This window comes from Eleutherodactylus coqui, chromosome 13, assembly GCF_035609145.1.
Source record: "Eleutherodactylus coqui strain aEleCoq1 chromosome 13, aEleCoq1.hap1, whole genome shotgun sequence".
NCBI lineage: Eukaryota > Metazoa > Chordata > Amphibia > Anura > Eleutherodactylidae > Eleutherodactylus > Eleutherodactylus coqui.
In genome coordinates this window covers 57,504,948-57,521,718 of record NC_089849.1, presented here as the reverse complement: position 1 = coordinate 57,521,718, position 16,771 = coordinate 57,504,948, and the positions used below count along the sequence as shown (strand labels likewise).

The 16,771-nt window shown below is 41.8% G+C and overlaps 1 protein-coding gene across 1 annotated transcript in view; it reads right to left on the bottom strand.

Moving 5' to 3' along the window:
* The window catches only part of SAMHD1 (SAM and HD domain containing deoxynucleoside triphosphate triphosphohydrolase 1), a 42,651-nt gene that overhangs the window by 4,969 nt on the left and 20,911 nt on the right, over nucleotides 1–16,771 (bottom strand). The window contains exons 5-15 of the mRNA XM_066586824.1: nucleotides 16,317–16,432; nucleotides 16,162–16,232; nucleotides 15,360–15,536; nucleotides 13,535–13,635; nucleotides 12,649–12,757; nucleotides 5,329–5,420; nucleotides 4,644–4,759; nucleotides 2,496–2,635; nucleotides 2,300–2,395; nucleotides 1,833–1,937; nucleotides 358–495 (exon numbers count right to left, since the gene is read on the bottom strand). Coding sequence (XP_066442921.1) covers nucleotides 358–495; nucleotides 1,833–1,937; nucleotides 2,300–2,395; nucleotides 2,496–2,635; nucleotides 4,644–4,759; nucleotides 5,329–5,420; nucleotides 12,649–12,757; nucleotides 13,535–13,635; nucleotides 15,360–15,536; nucleotides 16,162–16,232; nucleotides 16,317–16,432 — 1,261 coding nt within the window. The remainder of the gene's footprint in view (nucleotides 1–357; nucleotides 496–1,832; nucleotides 1,938–2,299; nucleotides 2,396–2,495; nucleotides 2,636–4,643; nucleotides 4,760–5,328; nucleotides 5,421–12,648; nucleotides 12,758–13,534; nucleotides 13,636–15,359; nucleotides 15,537–16,161; nucleotides 16,233–16,316; nucleotides 16,433–16,771) is intronic.

Genomic DNA, 16,771 nt, shown 5'->3' with positions numbered 1-16,771 from the left:
TCTCAGGGCTGCCATGCATAGACACCTATCAAGTATGCCCTGCGCAAGCTTTCAATCACCCAGTGGATGACATCTACATCATCCACATCACAACACAACTGAGCAGTTGACAAGCATTAGCAAGAAATTAAAAAAAAAAAAACATTTATAAAAAGGAATGTTTCCCTCTGGATTCATGACCAAAATACATTTTTTGAAATCCGCTCTAACTCAGGGTTTTATTGTTATGGGCCGGTTTCTATGCTCAGAAGGGCTGACAGCTTCCCTTTAAAGCCAGCTGAAACGCTACTCTTTTGAGCAACTCCCAAATGTGAGGAAGGAGCGGAGACAGAGAGATAATCCCCCGCAGTTGCAGACCTGAGGTTTGGAGAAATTCCTGTTTATACACCATTGCACAAAATATCTCTTAGCAGCTCTCAAACTCTTTTCATCGGTTTTCTTGCAGTAGACGCGGATGCTTTGCTCTGCAAACTTCTCTGGGAGCAGCTGTGAAACCTGGCGGAGATGCAAGTAGACACATTAATGGTCACGTAAAAAGATACCCATCTCCCTGATTGAGAAAACATTTTCCTTGTTTCCACTCCACTAGCTATTTGATACGTAACGCTTTATGTACATTGTAACTTTATACATGCACTTCGTAAATAGAGGGGGAAATCACAGGAGAAAATTCGGAGACTTGTCTACACGTCACAATATTTAGCCACTAATTAAAAGTTCCTGGATACCCAAAATAAAATTATGAACATCGAGGCCCATGCTGAACTCTTAGTGAGTTTGCCATCGCCCTGTCCTCAGGCAGAGTTCTATAGTTTCACTGCTCTTACAGTAAAGAACCCCCTTCTATGTTGGTGTAGAAAACTTCTTTCCTCTAAACGTTGAGAGCGCCCCCTTATTACGGTCACAGTCCTGCGTATAACCAGATCATGGGATAAATCTCTGTATTGTCCCCTGATATAGTCATACATAGTTATTTAGGTCCCCAAGTTTTACCTGCACTTTTAGAGATTCAACAACATTGTACCCATCCACAGGACAGGTATCAGAGAAGGAAGGGATGGTCGAACACCTCGAGAAGGTGTTCAGACTAGAGACATGACTGGCATACACCTAATGATATCAAGACACAACAGGACACATTTAACCCCTCAATTTTCCTTTAAGGTAGAGGTCTCAAGTGCTGGGTAATCTACATATTAGACATGTATAACATACCTTAGGGATATGCAAAAAAATAAAGTCTGCCATGAGAGAACCTATATAACATGATCTGTTTATACCCAGGACTGTGACAGTAAAAAGGGGACACCCTCTGCGTCCAGAGGAAAGAAAGTTTCGACGCTGACATTGAAGGGGGTTCTTCACTGTAAGAGCAGTGAGACTGTCATCATCATCATCACGTCCTTGGGCAGAGTGTTCCAAATTCGATGAAAGAGTACAAGAGGGGCCTGGATGTGTTTCTTGAGCAATACAATATTATATCTTATAATCATTAATAACATCAGACGGGTCAGTGATCCGGGGATTATTCTGATTGCCAGATTGGAGTCAGGAAGAATGGGGAAAATTGGCTTCTACCTCATAGGTTCAACTGGATGGACATATGTCTTTTTTGGCCTTACAAACTATGTTAAATCTGCTGCAGTGAAAGCAATGGAAGCTCTTCTGAAAAAGGATTACTGACCAAAACCAGACTTGCTGCAGCCAAAGCAGCATGGCTTCACCCTCTGCAACCATGTCAGCCATATCTCACTCATCTGCTTAGCAAGGTACGCAAGTTCCAAATTCACTATTCATAATCTTTAATGCGACATAACAGATTGTGATCCTACCTGGTCTTTTGTGATTTTTATAGCTTTAGTCAGATCACTCTTGCAGTAAAATCGCATATTGTTGACTGGATTTTGCCCTTTCATTCCATAATCCATACGAATGACCTACACAGATATAGAGATGAGAAACATATAGACTAATATGTAAGATCAAGACTCTACAGCAGGGCTTGCTCAGCTTTTCCTGGTTTAAAGGCCACGTTGTCAGTTGGAACCAATCCCAAGGGCCACTATAAAGTTTACTGAATACCAGTACAGAAGGTCAACTTCCCACCATTGCTACTACCATAAAGTCTGCATATACATTGACTCATACCAAGATTTACTCAACTGCAATGGTTTATGGAAAAGTTATTCAGACTGTAGAATCTGTGCACACGTGGTAATCTCCATGATGAAAACTAGCGGAACATTCGGTTAGGATCAAACCTGTGCGTCTGTGGCCAGTAGAAGAAATCAGGACTTACATCCACTATAAAGTCTTCTGGGTTGAGGCTGATGCCCAGTGCACTGGTCTCGGGGATGGAACGTGCCAGGTCAGCCGGCAGTTTGTCGTACTCATCCTGTAACACACCGCAGACCAGTTAAAGAAAAATAGAACTATACAAAAGAAATTTAAAAGCGTGGAAGTGGTAAACAGAAAGCACAAAATTGTGATCTCACCGGCCTGATCATAGCATCTCCATCTGGCTGCGTCTGTCCCACGTACTTGTACAGTTGCCGGCGTTCTACCTTACGCAATATCTCTCTGGCTTTAGACAGTTCAGGATCTCTGGAGTATAAGATCTCATGGAAAATATTATCTGGCATGGAGCAAAAGGAAGAAAAAAAATGAAACAAGGAGGGCGATTACGGACAAATGTTGTGTGATTAGGTATGTAAACCTGGTATGTAGATGGATGTCAGCAGCACACTTTTAAACACCCGCAAGGGACGGACACACAAATGCAAGAGCCACCTTACAGATCCTGACCCGATCAGATCCAAAAGTTCCAAGGTGAAATATAAAGCGATGGCAGCATACACGGTGATTTCAAGATGGTTTTTCCTTTTATTTCCTTCACAGATGGTAATACAAAGTAATGGTAATATAAAACGTTGTATCACCATCTGTGAAGGAAATAAAAGGAAAAACCATCTTGAAATCACCGTGTATGCTGCCATCGCTTTATATTTCACCTAGGTATGTAAATCTAACAGATGTGCAAAACTGTTGTTGCAACAGAGACTGCTCTATCAACAATACAGAAATTAGATACATCACGCTTTTGTATTTTGCAAACAATCAGATTTACATTCTAAGGCCTCCTTCCCACGGACGGATTTCCGCCGCGAAATCTGCTGCTTTGCCCGCAGATATTAGGTTCCATTGAACCTAATAGCTCAATGCTCACAGTGTGGAATTCCATCGCGGAATTCCGCACCGTGAAATCACCCATCCTCACTCGCGACATGCTCTATTTGCCGCGGCCGTAGCCCATTTACGGGATGTTACACGCTTCTGTAGCCAATGAATGATGTCAGAACCCTGAGATCTTGAACTGACTGTGACATCCCGTACACAGACTGACTACAACTTGTAACTGGGCACACAGGACAGAGCTGCGTCAAAAGGCTTGCAGGGAGCCAAAGGTAATAGCAGTTTGACGTTTTAACAAGGGGGTAAGCCAGATTAAAAAGAAAATAAAAATGTAACTCCGACAACCCATTTAAATACACTCCTCCCCACCCGGTCCACCCCATGCTACAGCTATTATTCAGCAATGTTGATGACGAAAGATGGTGGTTAAAGCCAAGTTTTCTAATTTCAGTAAATAAAACTGCTCCCCCAATTCAAAAATCAGCCAATCAGAATAAATCCCTGGACCAGCAATTCTGTATTTTCCCTGTAATTACTTCAGCCTTCATAAAGGCTGTAATAAATCTAAGAAATCAACATAGAATCATAGAAAGGTAGAATTGGAAGGGACCTCCAGGGTCATCGGGTCCAACCCCATGCTCAGTGCAGGATTTACTAAATCATGCCAGACAGATATTTGTCCAGCCTTTGTTTGAACATTTCCATTGAAGGAGAACTCACCACCTCCTGTGGTAACCTGTTCCACTCATTGATCACCCTCACTATCAGAAAGTTTTTTTCTAATACCTAATTGGTGTCTCCTCCCTTTCAGTTTCATTCCATCGCTTCTAGCCTTTCTTTGTGCAGATGAGAATATGGCTGATCCCTCTGCAGTGTGACAGCCCTTCAGATATTTGTAGACAGCTATTAAGCTATTATGATTTCTAATTTATTCTAAGGTGTATGTGGTTTATATAACATAAATGACATCACAGGAAAAGTACATACCTCCAAGATTATTAATAGTACATGATAGGGTATTACTAAAATGATTAACATACAATGAAACTGTAATGAATTCAGTGAAAAGGAATGCAAGGGGGGGGGGGGGAGGAGGGGGAGAGCTGAGAGACTGTCTTATCTCCTGTCTGTCTCTCCAGTACCATGCAGGGGTATAGAAAGGTTTGGTTTAACCCCTTCACTACTTATACTAGCATCATGCTATATCTTTCTAGTCTACAATCCAACAAAAGAACAATTAACTGATACATTGATCTACAATTTTCTTAACATACACTAATGCCAAAGATTTTACAATTCTACACTTCAAGATGTGAACCTCCATATTGACAGATGAGGGAAATAAACTTTTACCCAATTATATTATATTGTATGCATTTGGCTCCAGTGGTCACAAAACAATCTAATATCCTTCCAGTTAAAAACTATCACCAATCTTCACCTAAACTCACCTGTGAGCTTGGTGTAGGCAACCATGTCATCCACCGAGCCAGAGATTGTATAGTAATTCCCATCCGTTCCTTCTATCTTTATATGTGGATCAGCTTTCAAGAAAGCATCTGTAATCCTGGTTGAAAAAGAAAAGAAAAAGACAAAACTATGAGATGAGCAAAACAAGACATGAACTTTCCACCTCATTTTAGGATTGAGTTTTCTCCTTACTAATAGCGGCACCATTACGTTTCATTCATTTTTTTCTCTTTGAGCTTCCCAATTTCTCCAAGACTTCTAACAGCAACAACTTATTGTAATGCAACAATCAGATTCTAAACCTTCCTGGTGTCCTTCAGAAACAATGGTTCATGAACGGCCTTTTTATCCCATCTGTCAACACAAACTTATTTGAACTGCTGTTCAGCAAAACATAGCTAAGACTTTATCCATGAGGGAATGTAAAAGTATTGCCTGAGGGTATCCAGATATGGAGACGGCAGAGCCGAGTTTATAAAGTGTCATTTTGCTCCAACTCAGTTTTGTTATCTCAAATTGGGGGCTTAAAACACAAATTCAGCTTTGGTATATGGAATTCTTTATTACATTAATCATATTACTCCGGCAAGTACAGGTGTTTGTAGCTGTGGTGCAAGAATGCACAAGGCTGTTTTAGCATACTCAAGTTACAGTAACCTGCCTTACATTGTTTCAATGATGTTGCCAACTTTATGCTGGTACGCCCGTCGATGGAGGCAGTTGCGTGTGTGGAACATATCATACAGATTTCCAACCTCCTGTGAAGAAAAGGGAGGAGGGATACAAGATATGAAACCGTACATACTTACATATAAAAGATGGAAAGTAGATTTTAAGAAAAATTTAAACAAGAAAAGGTTACAAAAAAGGTCCTTCTTTTCACTTTTTAGACGCCTCAAACCCCCCCCCCCCCCACGCACCTGGCTATTACAAGTCTCTAACTGCTCAAAATCTCTGCAGTCACTGAAAATGAAGTACCGTTTCTCCCCAAAAGCAATCATTTGAGGGCTGACACCCACTGGCGATTTATTCTCTCTTGCGCTGACGGCCCTATTGAAAGCAGTGGTTTGTGGCAGCCCCGGCAGTATGATTTTTGGGGAAGGGCTTGAAATATAAGCCCTTCCCTGAAAATCATCATTAGCTGGTAAAAAAAAAAAAAAAAGTTTACTCACCTCTCCGCCACTCAGACGCGACCTCCGGTCGGCTCCCTTGCACTGCTGTCCATTCATGAAGAGCTAAGCACTGGCTGTAATTAGCTGAGTGCTCAGCCAATCAGCACAGCCCTTTCAGGAGGCGGGGATTTTTAAATCCCGGCTGCTGAAAGTGCTGGACAGCAGCGCAGGGGAGCCGGACGGAGGACGCGTCTGAGCGGTGGCGAGGCGAGTAAACCTTATTTTGTTTTTTCTTACCAGCTAATGATGGTTTTCAAGGAAGGGCTTATATTTCAAGCCCTTCCCCGAAAATCATACTGCGGGGGCTGCCACAAACCACTGCTTTTAATGGGTCCGAGCCCATTGAAAGCAATGAAAGAGCATGCTGGACTTCTGCCATAGCTGTGGCAGAGGATTCCTTCATCCCCGCGGGGATGAAGGAAACTACTGTAACAGCTGTGGCAGAAGTCCGCGGTATTCTCCCTATGTTTTCAATGGGGCTAGCGCTGCTCCCATTGAAAACACTGGTGATATTACAGTGTTTTTTTTTCTTGCGCTCCGAGGCGAGTGCTTTCATTTGCTCTCGCAGCGCAAGAGAGAATAAATCGCCAGTGGGTGTGGGCCCTAAGGCAGACTGCAATGCAGATCTTTTCGGACCACCTACCACCATTCATAGTAAGTAGGTAGTCATGTGAGGGTATATGTATATATTGCCATATGTTTTTTATGCTTTATACCTATATGCAAGTTCTATTCAATTCCAAATGAGAAAAAACTTAATCTGTCGCCTTACATCAGATATTCCAAAGGCCTTGCAAGGCTTGAACAAAATGTATTTTAAAACCCAGCAAAGGAAGAACCAGACACAAGGACGCGTACTTGGCTGTTTTTCCAGAGGCGCCGTAGCAAGATAACGACTGTTCAACTATGCATCTGAACTTTCACTGTCTCAGGCCGGAAATCCGGACTTCCCATATATGGTTATGCTGTGAATTTTAGCCAATGAGCCCATCACCCATTCCTGGTGATGAGACAAAAGGGTATAAGATCTCATGTAATCTGTAATAAAGGAGAGCGCAGTCATGTCCCCGTGTGAGGAACGATACCAGACCTCCGTGTGGTGTTTTCTTCTTTACCGCCAGCAGTGGGGCAAGTGGGGTGGGCCTGATTGGTGCTGTACTTAGAATTTTACCCTGACAATTTGGCGCAACCAACTGGGGCGACAAAACCGGAGCCGTACAACGCATTCCACCCGGATCCACGCCACGGAGAAGCCGTCCTGCTGCAAACCGAGCCTGATCAACTCACAGAACTCCAGGTAAGACCAGCATATATTTATGTTGTGTTTTACGCTGAGAGTCTTGCAGCAGGAGGGACTATCTGTGTTTTGTGACCGGACGGGTTGGGTTAAGAGTTCTACACGGTAACTCGTGGGCTTCGGGTTTGCCGTCATGGACCACTGACCGTGATATGCGCACCAATCACTCACCCAGAAACTAGTCTGTAGTCTATTTGTACTTTGAAGTCCATGGTGTTTTTAATGATAGTGAAGGTTGTTGTATCTGCAGAATTTTTTTTCTCTTTCTTTTCATTTAGTCTCACAAGAGAAGGGACCCTCGGTTGTTTTTCCAGTATATAAGGGGCTAACAATTTGAAAATTAAGAGGGATGCATGCTGAGAGGGATGCATTTTGTGAGACAGGTTTCATAAAAGAAGGAACCCTCGGTTGTTTTGCCATATATATATATCCCAGGCTGACGATTTGATTTTGAGAGGGATGCATTTTGTGAGACAGGTTTCATAAGAGAAGGGACCCTCGGTTGTTTTGCCATATATATATATCCCAGGCTAACGATTTGATTTAAAAGGGATGCATTTTGTGAGACAGGCTTCAGAGGAGAAGGGACTCTCGGTTGTTTTGCCTTATATATGGGGCTAACGATTTGATTTCAGAGGGATGCATTCTGTGAGGCTGGTTCCATAGGAGAAGAGACCTTTGGTTGTTTTGCCGGTATTCAAGGGGCTGACAATTTGGAAATTAAGAGGGATGCATTCTATGGAGCGTGTTATTATTATTGTTGTTGTTGTTCTAATATGCGTAAGATCTTATTAAAGAAGACAGAGCCCCTTATGGGCTGCTGCCGTGCGGATGAATTGGTGGAGGAGGGTCACAATCTGTAGAATGTAAGAAAACTTATGAAAATGTGTGACATCGACCCGCACGGTAGATTACAGCATGGTGTCTGGGAGGAGGTCTTTAGGACCAAGAAGCGTGCCTTGAAAGACCAAGGTTTACTAGAAAGTGCTGGAGGGAGGAGGAGAGAGAGAGACAGTCAGAGAAAGTTAAGTATGTACACATTATTTGTTTAAAGGTGTATAATACAAGATAGATAATAGATGTATATGTGTGTATATATATGCATATACTGTATGTGCAAATAGTTAACTGAGCTTGCTTTTAGATGAGAAAGTTTGTTTACATGTAGCTGCAGTCTGTGTCTCGTTTTCAAGGTCAAGCGATAACAAAGCAGAAAGAATGCAATAATAACCCTGGATAATATCTTTGCTTGCTTAAATGGAATGAAAGCTTATAATGAATTTAATTAATAATACTGTCTTAGTAGGCAGGAAATATAGCAATTTCTAAGGTATATTCTTTCTTATACAGGGGTTGAAAATGAATGTTGCAAGGTTCCAGGATATGTGTTACTTATGAGTTCAAATGCAGGGCTGTTCAGTCAGTGAATGCATATTCAGAGATTTATTTTGAAAAGGTGGGGGCTTTCAGACTTCATTCTAAAGCTCAGGGTCACAGAAACTAAAATACTTCAGCGTTTAATACAGCATATAATAGCTTCAGTACATAAGAAAGATAGAATGTCTCAGTCACTCAGCAAACTTTTTTACATAATTGTCAAAAATAGCGCTCATTCACAATCTCATCTCAATAGAATCATGTACTTTATAACATTATAGCACTCACCTCAATGTTTTTCAACTAATGTATGTATGTTTGTCAAACTTTTTTGTCTGTGCATCTGCATGTACTGGGACACCTTCAATGGGGGGTGACGGAGCAAACTTGAGAGCATGGATGGATGAGAGTTAGTGACCCGTGTTCGGGCTGTGGTGAGTGTGTGATGCAGGTAATGACTGGGGATAAAAGTCCCCCCCATGCATGGGATTTTGCTTGGTTGAGATGTGGACGTGTAGACTGTTACGCTGAAATGAAGGTTTGAAAAAAGACGCACGCAGCCAGTATCGAAGGGGTGGAGCTAGATGATGTAAAAGTACGTAATGTGTTTCATCCCTCTTGTCCACAAGGGAGGGGGTGAGAATCTTGAGCAGCTAGTAAAAGTTTTTTTTGTTTTTTTTTCCTCTCTCAAATTTGATAAGACATTGCAGGCAGGAACAGATTAATAATGAATTTGCTTAAAGGAATATCACATTTCCAATATTAATAGGTGTTTGTAGATTATTCTGCCCCGATGTAACTCATGTCTCTGTTATTGGTGCTAACATTTTACAGGCCTTATCTGCATCCATCAAATCTTTTTACAATGTTGTACTAACTTGAACCCGGCTACTATTTCTTCCAATTGAGTACCCTGGTTCAAAGGGGGGGGAGGAGAAGGCATAGGTGATCTAGGTATTGCAAGTCAGCCATTTTTAAATTTTTTTAATTTTTTGCAACAAGATTCTGATCTTTTTCAAATAGAATACCAGCATGATAGTCTAGCATTGATGCAACAAGAAAATTTAAGTTTTAAAAAGTTACTGAAAGCCCTTGTTAACAATGCATATTTTGAGTTGTTTTTTATAGATGGTACCAGGGTGATTGACGACTCCACACTGGATATACAGTGGTTACACAACAAGATGTCCTAAAAGCAGAATGTCTCCGCATGTCGCAGTACAAGAAGCGGAACTAAAGGCCATCACTGAGGCGTGTAGAGTGGAGGAAGGTAAGACGGCAAACATTTACACTGACTCCCGGTATGCATTTGGCATAGCTCATGATTACGGCCCAAAATGGAAGGCCAGATAGTTTTTTACCTCAGCAGGACAGCCAATTAGGAATGATGCAGCGGTGCAGAGTCTCATGGAGACCCTACTTCTACCTGACAAAGTGGAAAGCTCACACCAATTCCTACACCAGAGAAGCGAGAGGCAACGCCATCACAGACCACACAGCAAAGGCAGCGGCCCTGAAGCCGTGGAAGAAAAGAAGAAGAATTTAACAATAACTTTGGACTTTTGATAAAAACTTGGACTTTGATAAAAACTTTGGACTTTGATATGCTAAAGACTTTACAGTTACAAGCCAGCAAGGAAGAAAAAGGAAAAATGGACCAAAAAGGGACGGTGTATGGCGAACAGTCAACAGCACTTGCCTACCACGATCCCTGTGCCCCATGATGGCCCAGCTGATGCACGGAAAGATGCACCTCTCAAAGCAGCAATGATGTCGGTGCTTGAACAAGGACGGGTGGCTCCTTGGTTTTCTGTAGCTGCTGCATCATTTGTCCAGTTTTGCATGATCTTTGCCGTAAGCAACAGGGCAGAAGTAAAATTTGCCACATAACACTTGCCTAGACCACTCTACCCATTTCAGGGATTGCAAATTGGCTACACTCAGCTCCCACCTGTTGGGAAGTATGAATATGTGCTTGTTGTTGATTTCTTTTCAGGTCGGAGACCTACTCTGTTACCAAAGTAAATAAGCAGGTAACCGCACAGAAGCTCATGAATGAGGTAATCTGCAGATATGGGGTACCGGAAGTGATTGAGTCAAACAAAGGTACACACTTCACAGGTGAAATAATGCAACACATCATGTCTGCTTTGGGTATATTCCAGGCTTTTCACACACCCTACCATCCGCGGAGTAGGGGGAAAGTAGATACAAAAGGCAATGAAGAAAATGGGCAAATTTTGAATTGAGTGTCTTCCATTAGTTTTTTTTTTCTCTGGAGGATACATGCCACAGTAGCTGAGTTTGGGGAATGATTTTCTTGTTAATTTTGTCCTAGGCCTCTCCAAGGAATTGTCAATAATGTATTCTGTAGTCTCTGCTTTTCTCCCAGGTCCTACATATGAGTGTCACAATCTAAAACCAGGTGACAGGGTCTAGGTGAAAAAGTTTGAGAGAGAGACCCGGTTTAAAGGTCCTTACCAGATATTGCTCACCACCCCAACTGCAGTCAAGCTCAAAGGAAAGCCCACTGGGATCCACACCTCGCACTGCAAGAACTCATGATCCTGCATATCCTTTACATGCTATAATGTGGTACAATTCCTCTAACACACACCTTTGACTACTGTACACTAGCCCCCTGTTTCAGAACAAATTAATACAATCAAATGTGCAATATGAAGACTACACTGAGGGTGAGAATCCAACACCGCATCGTGCTAAGAGAGAAGTTGACGCTCCAGGTGGTAACTTTGATCCACATGTACACATAGATGTAATAGGAGTGCCAAGGGGGGTGCCAGATGAATATTAATTCTAGAGATCAGGTTAAAGCAGGTTTTGAGTCCTTATTTGCTATTGTCACTGTTAATGATAATGTAGATTGGATGAATTATATCTATTACAATCAGCAGAGGTTTGTAAACTACACCAGAGATGCTTTACAAGGGTTAGCTGACCAGTTAGGGCCCACTGAATCCATGGCGTTCCAAAATAGAGTAGCCCTGGATATGGTTTTAGCAGAAAGAGGTGGTGTATGTAATTTCATGTATGTGTATTTTCCCTTTGATCAAAAAGAGTATGAGTAAGGGACTGGACAATGTGACACCAACGTTTCCCTTGTTTGAAAAAGATGAAGAGCCAGTTCCGATAATGCCAACCAGATACGTTACCAGAAGAATGGAGAAATGTACTAGTACTGCGCCTGTCCCGATCTCCTAAGATAGATTGTCAGTGGAATTCCCATATGCCTAGGGACAGTGCAGAAGACCTTAGGTTCCGGCGAGGGCACACCCTGTGGGGTGTTAACTTGTACAGAGAGAGGGTATGGATGCCCGGAAATAAGCCCAGGGAATCCATGGCCTCCTTCTGAGGTGAGGTAGGGATCCCCCCCTCTTAGGAGTAGGGACTTACGGGCAGTGGAGGAACCCTGACGCAAGGGAGAGGCGACCGAGGAAGAGTGCAAGGCCTGGTACTTGATCTCCATATTAAGTTTTTTAGGGGGGTTTGTGAGGGTATATGTATATATTGCCATATGTTTTTTATGCTTTATACCTATATGCAAGTTCTATTCAATTCCAAATGAGAAAAAACTTAATCTGTCGCCTTACATCAGATATTCCAAAGGCCTTGCAAGGCTTGAACAAAATGTATTTTAAAACCCAGCAAAGGAAGAACCAGACACAAGGACGCGTACTTGGCTGTTTTTCCAGAGGCGCCGTAGCAAGATAACGACTGTTCAACTATGCATCTGAACTTTCACTGTCTCAGGCCGGAAATCCGGACTTCCCATATATGGTTATGCTGTGAATTTTAGCCAATGAGCCCATCACCCAATCCTGGTGATGAGACAAAAGGGTATAAGATCTCATGTAATCTGTAATAAAGGAGAGCGCAGTCATGTCCCCGTGTGAGGAACGATACCAGACCTCCGTGTGGTGTTTTCTTCTTTACCGCCGGCAGCGGGGCAAGTGGGGTGGGCCTGATTGGTGCTGTACTTAGAATTTTACCCTGACAGTCATTCACAGTTGAATGAATGCCTTTTAAATGGGGCAAGAGTTGCTTGCTTCTAAGGTGAGCTAAAAACCATTTGATACCCAGAGTAGACTTGTATTTTTGTCTTTTATTATAGATGATTACCTTCTCTCGGGTGCAGACCTGTTTCTTTTTCCCAACCACACAAACTCTGCAAAACTTGAGAAATCGCTTATAATCAAAGTTGTTTTGAATTCCAAGATGATAGCAGTCCCTAGTCAAAAGAAATACAAGCAAAAAACACTAAAAGTTTGGAAAGCCTATGCTGGCCAATATATAAACAAAGTCTGAGATGTGCCCTCAGAATGCTGAGACAAGTATTCTGTTTGGGCAATTTATAGGGAATTAAGCTGGAGTCTACATACAGCAAGACTATGAGGATGGGAATAGATTATCAGAAAACCACATGTTTAAATATCCAGCATCTCCATACAGTATCCTAATACGGCAGTAACATGTATAAGGAAATGCAACACTTCAGCTCATAAGAGCCTTAATTAAGCATGACAGATGTACAGTAGAGATTGATGACTGTCTTGATGTTCCTCAAGTTCCTCCACCTGGTAAGAACATATTATTGAAGGAGGAGATATAGTAGGGGCCAGTCTCAGCACTTCCTGCCTCCTGTGTATTATTCTAGAGGTCTAGAGAAGCTCTGGGCACATTGAGGGCGACGTTTACACTGCGTAGTGACTTCTATCAACTTCTACAGAACACTGTATTGTAGAACGTACCTCACTTGACACTATAGACCTAGAGAAGGAGGCACCATTCCCATCAGATGAGGTCAAACAAAGAACTATATGGTCTCCATTTGTCAAGGTTTCTCACTTAAACCTATGGTTCCTTCCAGGGTTTTGTTTGAATTCAGTTTTTGGTGACACAGACAGAACCCCAGGATGGAAGGCCACAGTGGAAACAAAAAGGCTATGTGAATGGTCCCCAATATACTCCTGAGTACTTAAAAAAAAAAACTTAAGACGACAAATACCTGGCAAAGTAGTCCCATTTATCCACATCAATACCATTGCGTTTGTTGGCCACAATCTCATAAAGAAAGCTTTTGTCTTCTGGCCGACCTTTATAAGGCCACTGTAAATGAAAGAAGATTTGTGTTTGGAATGGAATTATGTCCTGATGATATACACCTTTAAATGGTCACTAATTTTCAAACAAACTTGTTTATGATCGCCAATGTGATAACCAGTAAAAAGTACAAGTCACTTTATTTACCTAAAATGACTTTTTTTGGCTGAACAATCCCTCTTAAAGGGTCGCCTTTAATTCTAATTTGCTGTCCACTGCCTCTTGTCAAGCGAAGTCCATCTTTAGTTAAAGAGATAACAGGTAGTGGAGGGAGCATTTCATACAAGTCTATGGAGGAGGAAAGGCGTAGGGAAATAGTAATAGACTCAAACAGACACGCTGCTGCAGTAATGGTAAGTGACTTAGTGTGTTCCAGCTACTGATAGCATATCTGCTCAGTACTAATGTACACTGTCCTCCATGATGATAGGTCTCTGTGTTCGCTACAGAAAATTGGAGAAACTACACGTTCGGCTCCCTATGAGCAGTGTATGGAGCCAACATAGCTTGTGAATGGAGACTAACTGCTATGGAACGACTGAAAACTAGAGAAAGAGCCTGCAGAGGGAAAAAACTAGTGAAAAAAAGCATGATACAAAACATATCATTGCCAGAAATAGGGTTATTCTGCATAGAAATATGCAGCTTATTCTCAAAAGTCTTGGAGAATAAAAAGGTGAAAAACAACAGTAGCGATAATTAAATAAGTTATAAGGACACTGTTTGTCCAAATACGTTGACCATTCTCTTCACTTTTAAAGAGTACCTGCCCTTTCATATTTTAGCGCTTCTGCTCTGTTGGCAGTTTTTGGCAGCTGAAGATGGCAACATATAGCACTATTGGGCCGCCTTCAGTTGTCGGAAGAAGCAGAAGCGCTCCGAAGGTGAAAGGGCAGGTACTCTTTAAATAAGAAAAAAAAAGTTACTGGATTTTACTTATCAATGGTGCTCGAATTTCATCTTCATTCCCCGACATCCACAAAACTCTATGGTCCATAAATGGCCTGTAAACCACCACAGGATATTCCTCTGGTTTGTATATGTTTACCGAGGTCTCACATGGGTGAGCTAGCTGTAGGTGTCAGTATTCTAAAAAGTCACCTAAAAATTAGGTATGCTTTACACTTTATTTAATAGTCACATTTAATTAGCCAATGCTGGCCTTCGTAACAGTAGACAGCCTCAGAGGTGAGATCTGCATCTATCAGACAGTTACAGCTTATCTTGTGGATGTCATAAGTTTATATAATTGTGATACCCCCCTTCAAAGAATAAGGCCAGCTTAGAAAGTACTTAGTACTGACACATCCATGAGGAATCAGAGATTGTGCAGTGATAAGATATGAAAAGAAAGAGTCTCTTGACATTTTCCACTCGTCATTGTCATGGGACGATATATGGCCCTTGTCAATAATAAAAAGGGAGACAACAAACCTGATGATTTAGCCTTCCACTATGTGTAATACTTCATACTATCGCTCACATCTGTAGTACAGGTGTATTCATTTTCAGAAGTGTAAAGTGGCATAGGTGTGGTCTTCATCCATTACCATTAATTACAGTTAATCCATGACCAATGTTTAATCAAAACTGACAGGTAGGACATTCTAATGACAGCATGTTATAAAGATACTTTATGGTCTAACATTATTGTCCTTTACTACATAAGGTGTGTGCATAGTGTATATTATAAACCCCAAATACGTACTTGGAGAATAAATTGTACTTACAGATGTGTTCTGACTAGAACTGAAACATTCTTCATCTTCAGGAGGTAGAGGACCCTTGATCTGCTCCTTTATAAATATTAGATCGTCAGGCAAGACGAGGCCGTAACTTGTCATTACCTTCTCCAGGTTATTGGATTTAATAAGGTGATCGAACATCTTTACAGAAGCAGCCTCGTGCTAAAAATATAAGAAATCATGTACAGTTCAACATAAGTGTTTCTTTACTGAACTTCCACAATAGTAACGGGGGGGGGGGGGGGGGGGGAACAAAAAAAAAAAAAAACACACACCACAAAACCCACAGGGTTATTACAAATTATCGTCCCAATCTGAAGTAATCCTATCTTATGTTTAATGACACTCAGATATAGACACTTCATATTAATGGAAACAAACTCAGAAGTTTCCATTTAGCAAAACGGTCTTACTGTTACACAGTTTTGCTAAATGAGGCCCAAAAAGTTAGGGGGATATAAGACGAAGTAGCTGCTAACGAAGACAGGAGAGCGTTTTATTAGTGTACAGGGTCATTTTTGAACAAGGGTTCAAGATCCACCCAGTGGGCCCACAATTCATAAGTGGCACTCCAATTGTAAGTGGAAGCAGCGGAGCGTGTGCGTTTCATACGAAGTCCTCAGAAATCTGCCAGAGCAAGCAGAGAATCGGAAACTATGCCTGTAGGTTGTCCTTCATGTACGTTTAAACATATATGCTAAGTGTACAATAAAACATAATATGAACAGCCCCTTACTAGTCAACAACAGAATCAGGACAGTACAGAAGGAAGCCAGCAGGGACATACCTTGAACTCTTCTTGCGGGCGTGCAAGAGGCATGAATCTTCCATCAAACATATGAGAAAATGGTCCATGACCTGAAAGAATAAGTAATACAAGGCCTTTTGACAGTTTTCTCTCATTCAGCTGGTGAAATTATTGCCAATCTGCATGATATTTACCCAAGTCATGGCACAGGCCTGCGATCTGGACACACAATACATCTCGTCGATTTATCTGTAGATCCGGCTGTCTTTCCTGCAAGGTCCGTACAAGGCATCCAGCCAGATGACCAACGCTGGGCAGATGACAAGAAAAATATACATATATTATACACACAGAGTGTAACCTCTTTGAGATAGAGAATAGGACTAAAAACTGGCAGTGGAGAAGGCGCAACACTCCAGGTTAAAGCAAGTAGGAAGTGACCAAAGGTGTGGGAAACTTCTCCATTTATTTAATAAAGTACGTGATGAACTTATGAAAATGTGTTTCGGGGATAACCCATCATCAGTTCGGCTGCTGTTTAAAATATACAAGTCATTGGTGGGTCCCAAAAGGGTTAATAACGAGATCCTGTTTGCCTGTGTAGTGGGGGTCAGCCAGGGCAGGAGCAGGAGAAGTTCTCCTCTAGCTG